Here is a 21,315-nt window from a genome sequence, read left to right as displayed (position 1 = left end):
GCTTCTCCTGGAGGTGCCTCTTTGATGGCATGAAACATAGGATGTGGTCCCAAATGCTAGTGTTTTCTCTATCCACCCAGTGTGCTTTCATTTTACTTTCTTTTTTTTTTATTTCTTCAAACGTTACTTTTATTCATCTACTGTAGAACTTTTTTTAATATTTTAAATATTAAAAAAACACCAAATAAATGCAAACATTCCTATTTTGATTATTCCGTTCTACATATATAATCAGTAATTCACAATATCATCACATAGTTGTATATTCATCATCATGATCATTTCTTGGAACATTTGCGTCTATTCAGAAAAAGAAATAAAACAAAAGCAGAAAAAAAAAATTATACATACCATACCCCTTACCCCTCCCTTTCACTGATCACTAGCATTTGAAACTAAATTTATTTTTACATTTGTTCCCCCTATTATTTATTTTTATTCCATATGTTCTACTCGTCTGTTGACAAGGTAGGTAAAAGGAGCATCAGACACAAGGTTTTCACAATCACACAGTCACATTGTGAATGCTATATCATTTGACTTTCTTGAAAAGATGCCTGAATGTGGACATAGCTAGGATGCAGTGGGTACAACATTCCTGTTCTCTATAAAGAAAATCAACAAATGTGGTAATGGGTGTATTTTTTCAGATGAACCCAATAGCAATTCAATTGAAGGTAACTTGTCACCACTATGGATAAATGAATCCTAGCTAGTAGAAACCTATGATGATCAGTGATTCAAGATGAAGTCCAATAAATCTTCCCTTTGGACTATGTAACTTTGGCATATTTCATTTTGAACAGAAATGCCCCGTGGGGGGGATCTTTGCCATTCCACCAGATTCTGGATTTTTCAAGCATTTCCTAAAAGGTTCTAGGCTGAGCTACTTACAGTACTAGGAACACAATTAGGTACTAACTAATTTGGATAAAACCTAGAATTACACCCAGAATACATTATAATACTATGGGTTGGAAGAAAATGGAGAGGAAATATCTAAAGGTCATAATGGGATAGAGTTGATCATATCTCACAGAGAGTAAGTGCTCACTGGTTCTTACACCAAGAAGTATGTCTTGGGATGCATGTGCAAGCACACACACACACACACATAAGCACACTCACACCCTGGACCTATGTCTACCAGCTCCCAACTGACACACTCAACAATCCCAAGTCATATCCATTAAGCAACTCCTCAGGCACATGGATTTTCAATGTTGACCATTTAAGTCAATAAAAAGTGGGCAATTTGATAGCCTCAGGTCGACAATTATCTCTGGTGCCCCAACATGTCCACCTTTCTTGGTGTGTTAAAATTTGAGATTCTGAGGGTGATCGACAGGGCCACAACCATGTGAAAGAAAAGGAAGTATCTCTGTGTGACAGAAACATTATTATCCTCACATGAACTCTTCCAGCTTTCTCTCCCATCTGTTTCTAGCACAAAACATTATTAGGATCAATGTGATACCCCATCTGTATTTCAATGTGCAAAGGCACTGAAGATAAACAAAATCATATTAGAAGGCGCACAGTTTTAAAAGCTTTTTAAGAGGTGGGTAGGGACTTGCAAAAATAAGCAACTATTGCTTCATACAGCTAAAGAATGAGGCTTCTCCCCACCATGCCCTCCCCTACCCCATACACACTCACAAACCCCAACTTATTACTTAAAAAACAAGCAGGATTAAATTTAACATGCAAATTATATGAAAAGTGCCATATCAAATGCTTTTTTATTGAGTGAAAAAGGTTCATTTCCATTCCATTGTACGTTAAATTGTGCGAAGAGTCACTGAGACGATTTGGAAGAATGTGCAGCATTGAAAAGTTGTGTTTCATCATGCAGTCAGTCTCTCAGCAGCAGCGTTGTATCTAAAAGTGCGTGCACACGCTTCAGGCGATTACAAACCACTTCAGCGATGACTAGAGCAATTTCCCATACACTGGACTGCAAAAGCTCTTCGGATTTGAACACTTTGTCAAATTGCAGTCTGCATGCATATCTATTAGTGATTTTCTTGAAAAGACAATACTTTAGAATATGAAAATATATAAGCAGCATTCCTGTCATACAGAATTCCTGAGAATAGTGTGTGCTATAAATCTTTGAGAAATCATTTGTATTCACGTGAAAACCATGATATAAAACAGTTCTCTCAACTAAAGTAGAGTGAACCAAAATTAACAAACTGCGAGGGGTTACCAATATTTTACTGTTAACAGTAAAAAAATCTTCAATATTCTGCATTGCTTCACAAAATGAAAATTTCAGTTAATTTTTCATTGTTTTTCTCTAGTCTTCACATCTGCTTAAAAATAAGAGAAGGGATTTTCTAAATCAAAGTTTTATAAATTTTTTATTAAAAATAGCTTTCTCTTGTCATATTTTATCTCAGGTAGGCAATCAATGTGATTATAAACCCTGAAGGGGCGATATAAAAATAATTCAGAAAGAAGAACTCTCAAGGACACGGCTTGGCTTTCACTAATCTTTCTCTCCGTGGACAAATTTCTTAGTCTGGTGCCCCTAATGTGGAAGAGACTTAAATGTCAGATTCATCTGTGTCATCAATAGACATAGAGGGTATTTATACACAGTCAAGTGCAAACATTTCATTAACAACAACAAAAAGGAAATGCAGATGCTACGGAAATGGAGGCATTGAAAACTCCTTTGTGGAGTTAGTGGAATTAGTTGCTTTCTAAAAAGACATGTGGCAGAACAAGAATCTCTGGAATTTGTAAAGGAAGAGTCACGTATGGCAAGGGCATGTGAGGAAAATTTAGACTGAGGTCCTTCACTTTGTTCAGAATCAGGAGGCAAGTAGGAAATGGAATATTTTTGATAAAAACAAACAAACAAACAAACAAACAAACATAAAACTATGACCTATGAGCTTTTCCCTGGATGGAAAGAAAGAAAAATCAACGAAACAGTTTCAATGCTAGACCTATTTTTTTCTAGTATGAAAAAAACTAGCAGCTATACAAAGTAGCTTTATTTCCATTACATTTAATCTGATGTTAATATATTTTGGAAGTTACTGTGCTTTGCTTAATTGGACAAAATAATCATTTGTCTTGTGTGTGTGTGTGTGCGTGTGAATGTGTGTGTGTGATCCTGTGTCTATGTAACACGACATGCCCACTCCTGCTCCTCCAGGGTAGGGAAAATGGTATTAGTTTTATAAGGACATGTGTCTTGATTTCTACCATATGTTCTCCTACTTCAACTCTCTTTTCTTCTCATCCTGTCCCCGTAGTTTATGCCTCTGCTTGACTTACTTTAGTTGAATACCCTATCATACTGTATCCATCAGCCTATGAACAGTCACACTCATAGATAAAGTGTTGACACTGCAATAAGAGCCTAAACCAGAATAGATTTTGCCAATTTTCTGCATCTAAAACAAATCAAAATGATGCCTTTCACAATTGAGTTGATTTCGTTTTTAGAAAGTTTTCAAAAATGAACCAAATCAATCTATCAAAGAAATAATAACAGGACACTGCCTTCAGTGGTGGAGAAGAAACTAAAATAAAAAAAAATACATTTCTCTACAAATAATATGAATCTATACTCATGCATTGTTTTCATTAGCTCATGAGCAAGAGTGCACATTGTTGGAAAGCATAAGCATTGCAAAGCATCTGGCTTCTCTTTCCCTGGATAAACAAGACACAATAGCATACTGTATAACTCAGCACTCCATATACTGTAGCTTGCATTACATACTGTCAAGGTGCAAAGGAATAAGAAAAACCAAAATATTTACAGAATTTCAAGTTAAGGTTTTGTAAGAGTTATAAAAAATCAGAAGGAAAAGTTAAACATACAATAAAACAGCATGCCACAGTAAAATACGGGTTAGTTGTATTCTAAATATGAGGACAACCACTCATATTTTATAAGTATGTGATTTTACTGGCACTTTGTTTAAAAATGTGTGGTTCAACTGGCTCTGCCAGTGATAAAAATGATTTGGATGTAGCCAATGAAATAGAATCTTATTTCAATGAATGGTATTCTTTTTTGGGATCTTAGATTTTTGGTTTGAATAACAAAGGTGGTGTGCAACTCTTCAACTGCATAGTTGATAAAAAAGCAGCATAAATTCCTTTGTGGCACAGATTCAAAGTCTCAGCAAGAGACAAGGACAATTCCTGCAAGCCTGTAAGCTGAAGGGACACGGCATTCTGGCAGCAAAGGCAGTTACTTGATTGAAATCACTTTTTGTAAGCTTCTCAACTCAATCGAAGATTTGGAAGTGAGATTAGTATGTGAGTGAAGACCACATGATGCTTTAAGTCATGCCTGAGTGGTGAACATTTACATGGAACTGTCTCTGGAAACCTCATCACGCCTTTCCCATTACTGTAGCTGATGGAGGTGGAGGTCTCCAAACACATGACTCCCTGGGGCTGGTTCTGAGAATGCGATCTTGGCTTCCTGCAATGTCAATCTCATCAAGTTTTCAGATTATGAGTCATCTTTTTCTTCCCTAGAAAACTGGGTATTCCAAATCCCAGAAATGGCTGTGATGCATTTCCAATAAATATATTATAAACATGGTTTGCCAGGTATGCCTTCCTACTAGATCCTGCTTAGAATGTGAAGTTGCCATTATTGCTTCCTGCTAAAGGTGCCACCTCTATTGGGAAACGGGTATTCACTAAGGCCATTCATAGTGAACAGGTTGACCGCTTTTCCTCCGTTGTTGTTGCAAATGTTCTAGTTCAGCCTCATACATCATTTCTTGGACTAAGTACTTCTCCCGTCTTATCCGGTCATTTAGGTCCTTTGGTATGTCTGGAATCAGGAATGCGATGAAAGACTTGATTGCAAAAACAAGGTGCTGAAAATTAAAGAGGGGGAAATACATCTTTCAAATATTTTGGAGCATTAATTATAAACCAGAACTCATGAATAAGGCTGAATTTTCCTTAAAATCAAGCATCAGAACTCAGCATGTTACACCTAGACTATTTAGTATTTTCAAAAATTATATTGGGAATACTATTGTTGCGTTTTGGCACATAAGTATGAGAAAGAAACAAAAAATAATGTTTCTCTTTTCACTTCCACAAATTGAAATCACTTCATAAATACTGAATGAATCTTAAATTTAAATCTGTAAAATCCTTATTTATTATGTAATGATATTATAACATGCATTGGTGTACACCGATGAGAAAGATCTTGTTCAGGGAAATGCCATGTTTAGCAGCTCAAAATACCTACAGCACAAACCATGTAGAATACAATTTGCCTGAGATGCACATGCATTTTTAAGACTTTCCACTCTATTAAATACTTCAAAGTATTTAAAACAGTTTACATTTATAATGTGACTTTTCTATGATAAAAATATATTGCTTGGATTCAAACATTAAGTGACAAAAAAGTATTATATAAACAGGGTGGGCCACGGGGGCTCAGCAGGCAGAGTTCTCGCCTGCCATGCCAGAGACCCGGGTTCAATTTCCAGGGCCTGCCTATGCAAAAAAAAAAAGTATTATATAAACAAAAGCAGGAATAAACTCAAATGGTGATAAAAGTACACGTGCTAAATGAGGGGCTGCCTGTGACACTCATTAGCTGTATACTCTTTGGCAAATCACATACCTTTTCTGTATCTCAGTTTCCTCAACTCTATACTGGTGATAATAATAGTAACTCTAAAAGGTTGGTCTGAGGATTAGCATAAATACACCAGAAGGGCTTATAGAGTGCTTGGCACAGTGCCAGCACTATTTAAGTACTACTTCCTGCTATTATAAATGCATCCTTTTGGTTTTCCTATGGAGAAGAATTTTAGATGTTCCAATTTCTCAGAAAGAACAAAAAATTCTGCTATTGGCAGGGTTAGGATGATCTGTGGAAAAGAATGCATTCACCTAATGAACTTGCAGCTGTCTCTCTCAGAATGCTGCTGTTCCACGTCATACGGAAATTTCTAGCAGCACAGTAAGGCAAGCAAATGAGATGAGGCATAAAGCATGGAAGTAAGACATCAAACTATCATTATTTGCAAATGGTATTGTCCATTGCAAAGACAATCCAACAGATTTAACAAAATATTAGAACCAGTAAAAGACTTGAATAAGGAAGTATGCTCAACTTAGAAAAGGCAGTAGAATTCTAGTACTCCAGCAAAAATCAAACAAATCATATAATGGAGGACAAGATAGTGTTCATAATAGCAATGAAAGCATCTTTGACATTTGAAAGAATTAAGTTTAAAAAAAATGAAGATACTTTAAAAAATTAAATTTAAAAGAAATGAAAAAGCTACTTTAAGAGAATATTTTAAAATGTTATCAAAGATATAATTTGCTCTGAATAATTCCAGAGGTCATTAAAAAAACAGCAAAAAACTTGTAAATAAGCCTAATTTTCCTCTATGATTTCTATAAATAAAATTCTAACCAAAATCATTGCATGATATTTGGGGACTAGAAACATGAGTTCTAAAATTTATGTTCTAAAATCTAAAATGATTACCATCTCCAAATGTCTAAGGCAGTTTTGAAAATTAGGAGCGAACAGAGTGGGACAGGGTTCATTTTACTAGTTATTAGGATATATCAAAAAGCCGAAGCCTTTAAATTGTGTGATACTGACCCAGGAACAGACAAATGGACAATGGAATCAGAGGTGAGAGGTATAAATGTGACTGTGTAGGAACTTGGATATTACAAAAGTGGAATTAAAAACCAGAGGAGAAATAATGGATTATTTAATAAATAGTATTACCAAAAGTATCTTCTTACATGGATAAGAAGGAAAAATAATTTTCCTTTAGACTCTATACAAATGAGCTTTTAAAAAGTGAAATTGGTAAGAGAGAAAATGGGCTTTATTACACAAAACCACTGAAATAAATGATTTAAAACTTTGTACTCAAAACAGTAAAACATATTTTCCATAAACATATATATATACAAATAAAAATATAGAAGTCTTATACTGGGAAAAAAGAGATTGGGTGCTTTTTGCAGGGGTGAGAAAAGGAAGCAAGAATGTGGAATGAAGAGGAAATACAAAGAGAGAATCACGGATTCTTAGTGATAGTTTCCTCTGAACTGAGACATTTGATCAACATGGTCACTCAAGTTACAAAAGAAGATGAAGAGGAAAAACGTATACATATTAAAAAAAAAATACACACTAAAAATACTTTCCTGAATCATAAATATGGCTTAAACTCTTATGGTATCTGTAATAAAGTAGAGAGTGTCATTTCATCATGAGACATTTTTATAGGCTGACAGAGACATTAAACAATAGAATTTCACAGCTGGATGAGACCTTAGAGGTAGGCATTCTATTTTATAGAAGAATAATATTTCACTACAAAATCTGAAGCTGAGAAGTATAGACACCTTTAAAGGCTTTTCTCCAAGGTGTTAGTTATAGCTATTTTTTATTTTCCCATAATTTTGGTCATAGGAAACAGATGCATTCATCTTTTGATACACTTTAGCAGTGCCTCAGAGACATTTCAGTGCTATGTTCTTCATTGTATCAAGCTACTCATATATTAAAACAATAAAACTGTATCTTCCCTCAAATGTCTTCACAAGACTACAATCTAATATTATTGCATGACTCTGGTAATCAAAATCTATGCACTTTTTAAATAAAAATGTTTTCAGGCATCATTTATTGAATCATTCAATGTTGGTAACAAAAATACATGTGATCAAATATAATTAGAGTTGATTGTTCAGAATATGAATTTCTCCATTCTGATCACACGATGGAAACCAGGTAACCCATATTTTCCTTTTCAAATTTGGTTACTAGGAGGCTCAAAACTATGCTTTCAGTTCAAATGTATAGTAGCTTTCTTTGCCCTAGGTTTCCGGTACAAATGAACTCAGTAACCTATCTTCTCTCATTATTCAGCTCTTGCTTTTCTGCATTTGTTATGATGGTTTCATCGTATCTGAACCATTTTTGGGGAACCCACCCAAGTCCGTTTTTGGAGGTGAGTGAGGAAGCCACTTCCAAGGACAATTGGCAGTCAGGTGGAAAAACATTTACCTATAGTAATTTTCTTCTCAGCATGTGACTCACCTCAAACACGATAATGAAGGCCAGTCGGGCAGCGAGGATATGCCAGTACTGTAAGGTGAACTCATAGGGTTTGGAACTCCAGGGGGGGTTTCTGTAGTCTCGGTACCTGAAATCCACAAAACCAGAGTGTGAAGAGCAGAGGACAATGTATGAAGGCCTGAAACATCCAAAGTGACAGTATAAATGGGTTCATTAATACGGGATGAGTTGGAATGGCTAAACAAACAGGAAAGATAACTGTAACTTATAAATTAGTACCTGCAATAACCCAGTTTTCCCATCTGAAGCACATTCATGTCAAAGAAGGACAGACTATTGTTGACATATCCTTTTAAGCAACTAGGAGAAAAGAAAAGTGTCACATGATTCAGAGAGTCATAAATTCCTAATGCAATTCTTTCACTACAAATTACAAGATTTTGTAAATGTCATTATTCCTTTCATCTAAGTACAAACCTCCTAGCAACCATGCCTTCTTATTCCATTATGTCAGTTCCATTAGATTTCTAAATTAACGAAATGGATAGCTCTCTGGACATTTCTCACAGTAGCTCCCATCTTTCCATTTTATTTGATTTATATTTATTGAGTAGTTACTATGTGCTATCACTTCCTATGCATTAAAACGCCATTAATATATGTTTTTTAGTACACATTCACAGTACACTATTTGGTTAATTGAAATTAAGTAGTCAATTGATGAATGTTTTTGGTTTATGTTTCAAGTATTAACTCATTAAATATATATTTATCATGGACCTACTATTTGTTAAACATTTTTCTAGATGCTTGATATTCAACAGTGGACAGAACAAGCCCAAATCCCTGACTATGTGGAACGTACAGTCCAGTGGAGGGAGATAAACATAGCAAATATAATAATTTATAGAATGTTAGAAGCTAATATGCGCTTTGAGAATAAAATGGAGTCATTCCTCCAGGTGGGTTATAATAGGTCAGAGGAGGTCCACGCTTCCACAGCAAATTTTTAAAGACCACATTTTTAAAGATATGGAGCTATGTAGAAACAACAAGGAGTAGGTCAATGAAAATTCCATGAAGACGAAAGTTTTTCTTAGGAAAACAGGCAAGCATTTTTTTTCCCCTCTTCTGGGGGTGTTTGCTTGTCAAATTTAGATGACAACTAAGGGAGGAGCAACCAAGGAGCATCTGGTGGCTGCAAGGGACTGGGGTGACAGACTGGAAACTAGAGGAGCCCCAGATACCTGTGTGTTTTCCTCATGGGATATCTGCTATGTCTGACGCAATCTGGGAAGCCGGGGATCAGGATAGGAGGGGAACGTGAAGTTAGAAGGAAGTCTAACAGAGTGGCACCGCAATTAAGAGAAAAAGTCCTGCCAGGAGTCCTACCAGAGGTTGGGGGGCCAGCTACAAACACAAAGACAGTTTTCCTCAAGATTTTGAATCTGTGTGGAGGAGAAAAATAAGTTTAAAAGCACCACAGGTCACAAGTGAACATCATGATCAAGTGGAGCGAATTCCTGCAATGGAAGATTTTTTGTAAGATATGAAATTCAATCAATGAAATTTACTAGATTAAAAGAATAAAGGGAGAAAATAATAAAATCATACTAATAGATCAAGAAAAAAATATTTGACACCATTGTACTGTCCATCCATTACAAACACCACTCCGAAATTAGGAGTATGATGAAGATATTACTGTGATAAGAATAGCTACAGTAAAGTCTGTAGCAAACAGTAAAATGTTGACTGTTGAATACTTCCTCCTGAAGTCAGGAACAAGGCAAGCACATCTATTATCAACATTTCTATTCAATATGTTTCATGCAAGTAGAAGAAATAGTTAAAACAGGAATTGACATAAGGAAGAAATATGTAAATCTCTCATTATTCATATAACATAATTGTGTATATAGATAACCTAAAATAATTAACAAACCTTGAATGCATAAGTGGGTTTAGCAAGTCACTGGACACTAAATCAATATACCAAAAATAACTATTTTTATATACTAGCAGGAAACAACTGGAAAATGAAATTTAAATAAATTCCATTTATGGTGATATCATAAATATTAAATATCTGAGTATAAATCTAAGATGCATAGGGCCTCTAAACTGGGAGCCACCCCAAAACAACATTAGAGAATTCAAAGAACACCTAATTAAACACAGTGACGTACCATGTTCAAGGGTTGGAACAATGTCGTTAAGATGTCAATTCTCTTAGTATTTTTTAATGATTAATTGACACCTGAATCTAAAATTTATATGCAAATGAAAATAATCTAAAACTGTAAAGTCAATGTCGAAGAAGAAAAATGTTGGAGGATTACAGCACTAAATAATGACCTCTTAGAAAGTTACAGTAATTAAGACAATGTGGTGCTGGTACAGAGAAAGATAAATTGACCAAAGGAACAGAAGAGAGGGCCTGAAAATGTAGCCACAAATACACATTCATCTGATTTATGACAAAAATGACGGTGCAATTCAGTGTTAAAAAGAACGATCTTTTCAACAAATGGTGCTGGAACGACTGGATATCCTTGAAGAAAATAATATGAATCCTGACTATCTCAGAGCATAATGGACAAAACCAAGGAAAATTGAGATTATAAGGTTAAGGTTCAAATTCAGTGGTTAGGGCAAATCTTTATAAGAAGAAAACATCTGAGTTAAGACTAGAAGTTAATTGAGGTAGTCATGAGGATATCTGTGGGTAGAGACTCACAAGCAGAGGAGGCACAGTGTATAGGAAAAAAGGGATATACAGGATAAGTGAGAGGGCAAGGTGGCTGACACAAAGTGAAGGAGGGAAGAGAGCAGTAAGAGATGAGTTCAGAGAAGGATCTTGCTTTATTATGGATTTAGTGAAGATTTTAGCTTTTACTTTGAGTGAAGTAAGGAGCTAGTGCAATGGTTGAGTGGATGGATTATGAGATTTAGCTTAAATTTTAAATGAGACTATCAAAAAATCTAGGTGAGAGATGATACTGGCGTGCACTAGGTGGCAACGGTAGAAATGGTGGAAAGATTGAATTCTGCTTCTATTTTTAAGTAAAGCCAACATGTTTTCCAATTGATTATACGGGGTGTGAGGGAAATAAGTATTGAAGGATGATTCCAAGAATTTTGGACTGAGCCGCTAGATATATGGAATTGCTATGAACTGAAATGGGGAGGACTGAAAGTTGAACAAGCGTTGAGGGGAGAGCTGGTGTTTAATTTTGGACATAGTAAGTTTGAGATAGCTTTTAGATATAAAAGAGAAGATGCTAAGTAAACAAGGGGATTACACAAGTGTGGTGTTCAGGAATGAGAAGCATGAAACTGAATGACATCAACAAGAAAATGAACATAATTAAAGAAGAGAAGAGGCCCAAGGATTGAACCCTTGGGAACCTCCAAAAGTTAAGGAGCAGAGAGATAATGAGAACTAACAAAAGTGACTGAGAAGATATAGCTAGTGGAGTAGTAGGAAAGCAAGAGACTGTGGCATTCTGGAAATCAAATAAAGTATAGCAAGAAAGGAAGGATTAACTGTCAAATGCTGTTTCAGGCCAAGGAATGTGAGAACTGGAAATGACAAGTGCATCTGATGATGTGAAAGTCACGTCCAGAGGAATATTAGTGCAAAAGCCTTAGTGGAGATGGTGTAATGGAGAAGAGGAGGAGAGGAATCAGAGGAAGTAATAATAGGAAATGCTTTGAATAATTTGCTATAAATAAGAGCAGAAACATGGGGAGTTATGGCATGCAGTGGGGACAAGGGAGGGCTTTATATCTTAATTTGAAAAATAAGAGCATCTTTCAATGTTAATGTGAAAATACAATACAGGCAAAATTGCAAGTGTTGGAGAGAGGAGAAATTACTAGAATGACATTCTGAGGTAGGGAAAGAGGAACAGAGGTAGGACACAGGTGGAGGGACACTGCTTTCAAAAGGAACATGGGTAGTTTCATTTCTAGTAACAAGAGGGAGGGAGACTGTAAAGGTATGCATGCTGGTACAGGGAGATATGATAACAAATACCTGGGGAAGTGCTTTTCTGATTGCTTCAGTTGCCCTAGTTAACCAGGAAGCATGATCGTCAACTAAGAATGAAAATAAGGAAGGAGGTATTGAAGGCTTGAGGATTGAAGAGAAGAGTGAAAAACTCAAAATGGAAGGGTGAATGGACTATTGCCAGGTCTCTGTGAGGTGTGCAATAAAAATTTAAAGTAAAAGTAGTCAATGCAGCTGGTTGTTTTTCTTCATATACATTCAGCTGTATGGGTGCACTGTAGAACAGGCAAAGAGTTAGAAAAACTAAGGATGTGGTTTTACCAAGGCAAGGGGGCAAGGATACTGGGTATCCAAGGAAGTGGCTATAATGATTGATCAAGGTTTATATGATGTGTAAAGATGGAAAAAAGGACATTCAAAGAGTGGAGAGCAAGGAAACATTAATATGGTCAATGGTTTGGAGGTCTACATAAAGTCAAAGAATTATTGGAGTCAGGGTCAATTTTTACAATAGCACTAAAACATATGTATTATTATCTCCATCATGTATATTAAAGAACTTAGCTTTAGATAGACTAAGTAACATTCCCTAGCCCTATATTTCTCAAACTTTTTGGTCTCAGGATCCCTTTATACTTTAAAAGCTTATTGATGGCCTCAAAGAACTTCTCCATGTGGGTACATCTATCAATATTTCACATATTAGAAATTAAAACTGGGAAATTAAGATATTTAACTTTATTTTAAGTAATCATTAAACTCATTATATATTAATATGTTTTTTTAAAATAGCTATATTTTCCAAAATAAAAAATATAGTGAGAAGAATGATAGTGCTTTAAATGTCTGCAAATTTCTTTAATGTCTGCTTATTAAAAAACAACTAGACTCTAATATCTGTCTTGCATTCAATCTGTTGAAATACATTGTTATGGTGGAAGAATAAGCAGAAAATCTAGCCTCGCATAGATAAATGTTCCAATGGGAGGACTTTTAATAGCATTTCAGATACTTGTGGATATTTTCCTTTAATACAACATCAGAGCTTGACATATGGTAGTTGCTTAAAGTTTAGTTGCAAGGTGGAATCTGCAACCGTATAAATAAACTTTTTAAAACCATTACGTTGATGTTATGGATTGAATAATGGCCCCCACAAAGACATGTTTAAGTCCTTACCCCAGGTCTGGTGGATGTGAACATTTTTGCAAAAAAGATCTTCAAAGACCCCATTAGTTAAGAAGAAGGCAAACTCAATCTGGGTGGGCGTTAATTCAATATGACTTGAGTCCTTATAAGCAGAGGAAATTTGGACAATCTAATAGGACATAGTCAATGTAACGACTGTAGAGGTTGAGTATGAGTTGCTGCAAGTTACTACTAGAATATTCCAGATTTCAGAGCAAGCACCATCACGACAAAACCTTGAATTTGGACTGCTAGCCTCTAAAACTGGGAGATAATAAATCTCTGTTCAAGCCAAGTGGTCTGTGGCACTTATTTACAACAGCTCTGGCAAACCAAGAAATTGATCTACCTTGTACTTTGGTCTATATTGCACTTTGAATTACTTTTTATTTATTATGATTTTGTAACATCAATTATGGGTCATTTGGAAAATATCATCCCATAACTACGTATCATGAGTTACGTAGATCTTCCAAATATCGGCATATTTTTACTACAGAATACCAAAAACTCACATTTGTTAATATCACCATGGTAGCAGACAGAAGTTCTCCACAATTCTAATTTTTACTTCAAAGTTTGAACTTTATCTTCAACAACAAATACTGTTATTTTCCTTAAAATGACAGATAGATTGTTTGCATTTTAAAAAAGCTTGTCTGCCAAGTCAGAATAATCATAGTTTATCTGGGTTGTTATTTCACATAAAAAACCAAATAGCTTCTTATGTTTGCAAATCAAACAATCACGCAAGTGCTTTACTCTGAGACAACCAGACGTGCAGAAGTGCTTTGTACATACTTCACATTTTATCACCCAGAATACTCAAAGGATATTTACTTAAGGGTAGAGATTTAAAAAAAAGTAATACTTTTTACTGCTTCATCAAGGGCATTCTGAAGTAAAACTGGCATTCTATTTTTTATAAGAATTATATGGAGGTGAGAATATAATCATTACTCATACCATTTGGTGCCATAGCCTTGAGTCTTGCAGAGGCACTAGAAATTTTGCAAATTTCAATACAGGGAAAAAGGCAAATTATGTCTTAGTATGATTATGAAAATAGTTTTGACCTAGTGGGGCCCCTCAGGTGGTCTCTGGGGCTTCTAGAGATCTGCAGACCACATGGTGAAATGCACTGCCCTGGGACGAGTAGTGTGAGAAACCGGATTCAAATACACATCTATCTCATTCTACGCCTTGGAATTTTACCTGCATGCTGCACTGCCTTCACTCTGCCATGTCTGACCTAGACCCATAATTTATCATTTCAATTACTGTCTCGCTAATACCCGCCACTCCAGTGCCACCCAGTCCTTCTGCCATGTTACTCTGAAATTTTCCAATTTGAATACATCCACTCCAACTTATCTGCTAAGCAGACCCGGTCAAAATTAAATAACAGGGTGCCTTTTTTACACTATCGTTTCAACTTCACATAAAGTCCACATCTCTGCCTTAAATTACTCTACAGCTCTAGGCATTGAATATAAAGAAGAGGTCAGGTGCCAGCTACAGGAAAGGCAGGTCCTGAAAAATTAAACAGACCAGATCCCAGCAATTCTTATTTTCTCCTGCCACCAGGTGGCAGGAAAGACACAAGCAAATAACGCTGCCAGGAAAGAGGGCTGCCAAACAAAACAAAACTCTTAAAATCTACTTCCTGATCATTTAGAATTAGGAAAAAAAAAACTTTTTGGTTTTTCACTATTGAGTCAAAAGTACTTTATAAATACATGGTCTTTTGTCTTTTACAGTTGATAAAATGCTACCTCATATATTTAAAAAAAAATTTTTTTTTTAAATTACCTGGGTAGGCAATAGGGAAACGAACCCGGGTCTCTGGCACGGCAGATAAGAACTCTGCCACTGAGCCGCCGTTGTCCACCCAGTACTTACACTTTTATTATGCATAAACCTATGAACAATTTTTGTTTTGATGATGTAGCTTAGTAAAAGATGAAGTTAAAACTTGAGCTCTGGGGGTCTGACTCCAAGTTAAAACCCTTGAAAAGACACCAAAATATTAATAAAATGAAATGAAATACTTATGCCTTCATTATCTCTGAATAAACGGAGACATTTCTGTTGAAAAAGCCATTTTAGCATTTTGAGAGGCAGTAAGGGTTGATCTCATCCTAAACTAGGGCTCCCCCTTTAGGGCACATGTCTTGCATTCAGATAAGCCACGTGTGCAGAGCTGTTGCCGAAGGAAGGAGGAGAAGTAGCTTCTCTCCTGGTGATGGCCTATGACTGACTGCTTTCATGCCAAAGCTTTTCTTAACTATTTCCAAGTCCTCCCCATTCCCCAAATCTCCAGTACCTTCTTGAATTCTTCCCAGTACCTGATTTCAAGAAAGAAAGATGTGAAAAGCCCATATCCCCTAAAGCAGTGATTATAAATTCAGGTAATTTTGCTCCCAAAGAGACATTTGGCAAAGTCTGGAGACACTTTTGGCTGTCGCAACATGGGAGACAGGAAGGCTGCTACTGCTGTCCAGTGGTAGAGGCCAAGGATGTTGCTAAGCATTCCCCATTGCGTGGCACAGCCACTGCAAAAAGAGATTATCTGACCTCAGATGTCAATAGCGCAGAGGTTGAGAAACACTGTCAATCATATATTTAAATTTTAATAGAAAACACAGGGGAGCAGGTCTAGGGAAATGTTCTTACCTTAGATCCCTTTTTAAAACTCTCTACAGTCACACAGTTGATAGTTATTTCATATTTTGTGTGCCCTCCACAAACTAGCAATTTGATGTGGGCCTCAATTCCCCCAAAGTGGGCCTCAATTCCCCCATCTCTACAGTCAGATTACTCCGGTTCATTTCTGGGGTCTTTTCCTCGAGAATTCAACTTCTAAATACACTACAATTTCTTTAACATTTTGATACCAGTGATGCATTTACAAGTAACAGAGAGAATAACAGAGTAACAGAGAGAGACTCTAAGATCATTTATTAAAAACAGCTGTCCTGGGCAGACAGGTGGTGTAGTGGCAGGGTTCTTGCCTGCCATGCCAGAGACCTGGGTTTGATTCCCGGTGCCTGCCCATGTGAAAAATAAACAACCAAACCAAGAAAAACAGTTGCCCTTTGTCCTTGCTTGATTTCAATCATGAAACTCACGATCAGTACAATGATCAGAAACCTTATTCTTAATGGTCACAGAACAAAACTTCCCAGTAAGTTCCCATTTTCATTACAAGCATAAAATATATCAGAAAAATGTCTAAATTTTAACTTACCTGACTTTGTTTATTGCTTCATGCGCACAAGGGCCATATTTGTACTCATAGACTAAACGTGGAATGAAATCAGATGTAATAGCAATTACAAATGCATTGGTGATCACAGCCAATATGCCAATTCCTTCAAGAATTCCATACCAGATACCTTTTAAAGAAAGATTAAAGATAGATAAGTGAATGGAATGATTACAGCTCTCTGATCAATCTTACTTTGCAAAGAATGATTTACTTATACATTAGAACCACACTGGCTTAGTATAATATCTCACTCTGGATGTTTCAGCTACTTAATGTACTTTTCAACAGAGGCTGAATAGGACGCATCTGAAGAGATTTGAAAAATTGAAATAACATTAGAAGCCAGTAATTTAGTGATTCATGTCTGTAACAGTGAGACATCACACAGATGCCTGAGATATATCAAAACCTAATCAAACGTGCAGAAGTTGCTGAGGAAATAAAACCAACAAACAAATCTTTCAAGGTCTATGTGATTGCATAAACTCTCAAACATTTGTATTCATTATGGGTTCTGCCTATTATCATTGTCAAGTTTCATTTTTAAATAAAGATGCAGAAAAGTAAAATCAGTTTGGTGTCAAGACCTGAAATAAATCACTAATTGATAAATTCTAGTTCATAAGAGATCAATCCGGCATCATTAGACACTAACCAGTTTTCAGGGTTGTACACAGAACGAATATAACATTGTTTAAAATCAAAACTGAGGTTTGAAGTAGGATGAAACTTAGTTTTAAAAATATTGGTAGGAACAAAGTTCTGGGAAGAAATATTTAAAAGTGTTAAAGGAAATTGAATATCATGAGAAATTTTTTTCTCATATGAAAAAAATTAAAAGCTGTAATGTTAAAGTTTATTTAGTGGGAGGGATCAAAGACAAGAAATTGCAATTCGTATAATATTTGAATATATCAAAATTAAACTTTCTTTATGCCAAAGGTCACTGTATTTGGTCAAAAGAAGACAAAAGTGTGGGAGAAAACTTTTGCTTCACAAAAACAGACAAAGGGTTAATATGTCTAATATACAAAAAGATCCTACAATATGATCCCTCCCTTCAAAATGGATTAACGTAAACAATTTGCTATGGAAATGAAAACAGCCAATGAATACACAGAAAGTTCTGAATCACTGGAATTAAAAAAAATGGATCTTTCATCGACAACAAATTTGGATGGACCAACAATTTAAATAATATCCTAAATTGTCTAGAAATAAACAACAATAACAAAATAATACATATCTAAAAAACAAAACAATAATGAAAACATAGGGTGAAAAACCATGAGTTCTGTAGGATCTTTCTAAAAATACTATAAATCATAGAACTATAAGAGATATTAATTTGGTTAAATTAAAAAACTTTCACTCACGATGAAGTGAATAAAAACTAGTATTTGAAATATGCTTGTAACATATAAATATAGTTATTATTACTAATATGGAAACAGATGATTAATATTAGATACAATGGCCAGAGGGCATAAACACAATTAGCAAGAGAAAAAATTCAAATAGTCATAAACATATGGAAATATATTTAAACTCATGGTTATGAAATCCCAAATACAGCAAGACACATTTTTTCCTTCTTGAACTGTTAAGGCTGAAAGTTAATAAACAACCAAAAAAAACCTAAAATTATTAATGAAATGGGATATAGACATTCATACACCTATGGTGGGACTGTAAATTGGCACAATATTGCTGGAAGTCATGCTGTCAAATTATGTATCAACATTTTAAATGTGCATGCTCTCTGAAACAGGAATTCCATTCTAGGAATTTATCTTGAAGAAATAATCAGACAAAGTATATATAAAGAAGTTCACCTCAGTGTGTTTACAATAGCAGAGAACATTTCTAGTTAAGGGACAAATTAAAAAAAAAAAGTCACACAACCTAAATAAAAATCTGTGCAGCAAACAGGAAGAAATAAGTCAGAGCTAAATTTAATAACATGGAAAGACAGGTATGAGATACTATTTTGTAAGGAACAATTTATGAAAAGAATGTCCAGCGTGAACTACTGATGCACAATAGAATGAGGGCATATGTGCCTGTGCTCATAGAAAAAGAAGCAGGCTAGTCATTAGAGTATAATACTGGCTCTTCCTGGGTGCAGGATTGTGTTTATTTAAATATATTTATTTACTTTTGTTTTTCTGTACAGTTAAATTTTTAGTAAAGCATTGGTACTATTGTGTTACTCAGCAAAACACTACCTTATTTTGAAATAAAGATAAAATATGGTTATTTTCTATTTTGGAGCTGTAAGGAAAAAAATACAATTGCTGACTATCTTAGGGAACACAATTAGATTGAATACATTGTGTAGCAGAAATACACTTCAATGAATTCTAGAATGGCTATCATTATACTGCATATAAGATAATTCAAATTCTATGTGGAAAAGAGCATGCTTAAGCAATTGAAAGGGAAGGAAACTTTCTATTTCTAAAAATGGTTTTGCAACTAAAATCTGAGATTCACGAGAGACAGGAAGGAGCTTCTCACCAGGAGTTATCTCAACGAAGTTGGGGTTCATTTCATTCTTTCTTAATTAAAACTACTTCTTTTTGTTTAAAGTTGGTGGGAAGCCCTAGCAAAATAAACTCCAAGTGGTGCCTACGTGAGATGGGGCCACCACTTTGCCTTAGCAATGCAAAGATCATTTAATTTCTGAGTCTTACCTATATCAGTTGCTCGGGCTGGCAGAGGCCTCCGCCACTGGGTGACAAATTTGTATGCATCCAGCCTTATTTCTATGATATTGTTTAACAAAGCCAAAAGAGGGGCCAGAGGAAATGCCGCGACAAAGATGGTGGTAAAACCAAACTGCAGAACTGCAAAAGGAGAGTGTTAGAAAATTAATACCATGAACAGTTATCATTTATTGAGTGCCTTGTCTGTGCCAGAACAGGTGTTTTACATAAATCGGCTGTGATCCTTTCAACATCCTACAAGGTAAATACCTTATCCCCACATTAAGGTTAAGGATACTACAGCTCAGACATATTAATGAAATTTGCCAAAGTATAGATAGATCTGAATTTAAATGCATGGAGTCAATGTCAATGTGCTTTGGATCTCTATACCATGCAGCATAAAGAAAGGATAAGGATTTGGGAGGGGATTGGGAAGAAGGCAAAGGGGACACCTTGAAGAGAAGTGGTGCTTGGTACCAGAATGGACTCCAGACAGCTAATCTTGTCCTCTCTTTTTATAGATAAGAAAACTGAAGTCTAGAGAACAGTAAAGGTCAAGTCAACAAACAGTGATTCTAATATTCAGAGTGGGAATCCTTATTTTCTTAATATAAATGAGTTTCCATTCAAAGAGTTCACCTTTGAAGAAGCCAAGGTTTATACTGGCCCTGGGCAGAATATCTTTTCTGAAAAGGAATTATTGCTTTATTTTGGGTGGGATGGTATAGTTCATAATTTAAGAAATCGTTCTGCCTTATTTTGTTTCTTCAAAACTTTTGCTCAAAAAGCTAGGTGTTCCATGAGAAAAACCTTCATTGTCATCAAACACCAATGCTCTCAGAATGCAAAGCATGTGGAATCTTCCAAGGGCACTGCTTTAATATTTTTGCTAGCTCTGTTGAGACACAGGTGTTGGTGTGTTTTTGAACAGATGAGTTTGGTAAGGAGGAGAAAAAATGATTTCTCTCTTAAAGCAAAGCCTGCAGGAAGTAGAAAAACAACATCAAGAAGGCCAAATAACCCTCCTGAAGTTCTTTCCTTACCCATTTCTAAGTACTCATCCATCAGTCCATGGATATTCATGGGCTGTAGATTCCAGTCGTTTTCCCACTGAGGAATTGAAGCATCCTGTACTCCCTTCTTGATTTTATGCCGTGACCACCAGTTCTGGATCAGCCTAAATCATAAAGCAGACCAAGGGCTTTTGCACTCTTAGAACAATTTATAGTGTATTAAGAAAGGAAAAATACCAATCACCCTGGGACTACACTTAGCATCCCTGAGAACTGGAGAAATTTGCAGGTTCTCAACTTCCAAACTTAGCTTGGGAAAATAGGCTCCAGCATTCCAGCTCTATTAGACCCTATAAACATTTACATATTTATTTAGGAATTCGTCCTCTGTCCCATACACTTAGGTGCTCTTTGATACTGATTAAACATCCACTTCTATGATTGTACTTCCCACCCCCCGCCTGTATAAATACTTAAATGCCTACATTACCTATTCTGACTGGGTTTGAGTTCTTCATTTGACATAACCCAAGACCTTCTGGGGTTTTCTCTCTAAACATAAATAAAATGAATTTCCACATTAAAATAACTGATCCCTAGATCGGGTTTCAAGAGACCTAAACTTTGTTCCCACCATGCAATACATTAGCTGTGTGATTTTAAGTGAGTCACCTCATCTCTGTGAATCCGCAAACATGACAAGTTTGAGGTTTGGTGATAAGATTCTGTTATTAGTGACCAATAATTGCTAGGCAGTGGATATGAGTCATTTATTAGACCTGGAAAGGAAGTAGCAACACTATTTTCAGAGCCCAGGGGTAATCTTGAAATTATATGATATGCATATTCTATGGGCTTCTCAGCAATGAATTATTTTAAGAGCTAGATAAAAATTACCTCGAGGGTGAGGTAAATCTCACATGACTCAGTAAAGAGCACCCAACTCTCAATTTTCATGAATCACAGCCCTGGAGCTTCAATGGGGATTGGAAGAGCAACGTGGCTAGACCACAATGGTAGACAGGTCTTCAAAGTATGTGCCGTGC

General features: G+C 35.7%; 1 protein-coding gene across 5 annotated transcripts in view; it reads right to left on the bottom strand.

Annotated features, from left to right (window-relative positions):
* Positions 1-1,672: 1,672 nt before the first annotated feature.
* ANO3 (anoctamin 3) overlaps positions 1,673-21,315 on the bottom strand; it is a 436,850-nt gene continuing 417,207 nt past the window's right edge. For all 5 annotated transcript variants that reach the window (XM_077114243.1, XM_077114244.1, XM_077114245.1 and 2 more), the window contains 6 exons: positions 20,300-20,433; positions 19,242-19,394; positions 16,525-16,672; positions 8,351-8,431; positions 8,093-8,198; positions 1,673-4,865 (listed from right to left, as the gene is read on the bottom strand). In XM_077114243.1, coding sequence (XP_076970358.1) covers positions 4,683-4,865; positions 8,093-8,198; positions 8,351-8,431; positions 16,525-16,672; positions 19,242-19,394; positions 20,300-20,433 — 805 coding nt within the window. In that variant the 3' untranslated portion in view covers positions 1,673-4,682. The remainder of the gene's footprint in view (positions 4,866-8,092; positions 8,199-8,350; positions 8,432-16,524; positions 16,673-19,241; positions 19,395-20,299; positions 20,434-21,315) is intronic.

This window comes from Tamandua tetradactyla, chromosome 8 (genome assembly GCF_023851605.1).
Source record: "Tamandua tetradactyla isolate mTamTet1 chromosome 8, mTamTet1.pri, whole genome shotgun sequence".
Taxonomy (NCBI): Eukaryota; Metazoa; Chordata; class Mammalia; order Pilosa; family Myrmecophagidae; genus Tamandua; species Tamandua tetradactyla.
Note: the sequence above shows the minus strand (reverse complement) of the source record. Positions and strands in the feature narration are given on the sequence as shown.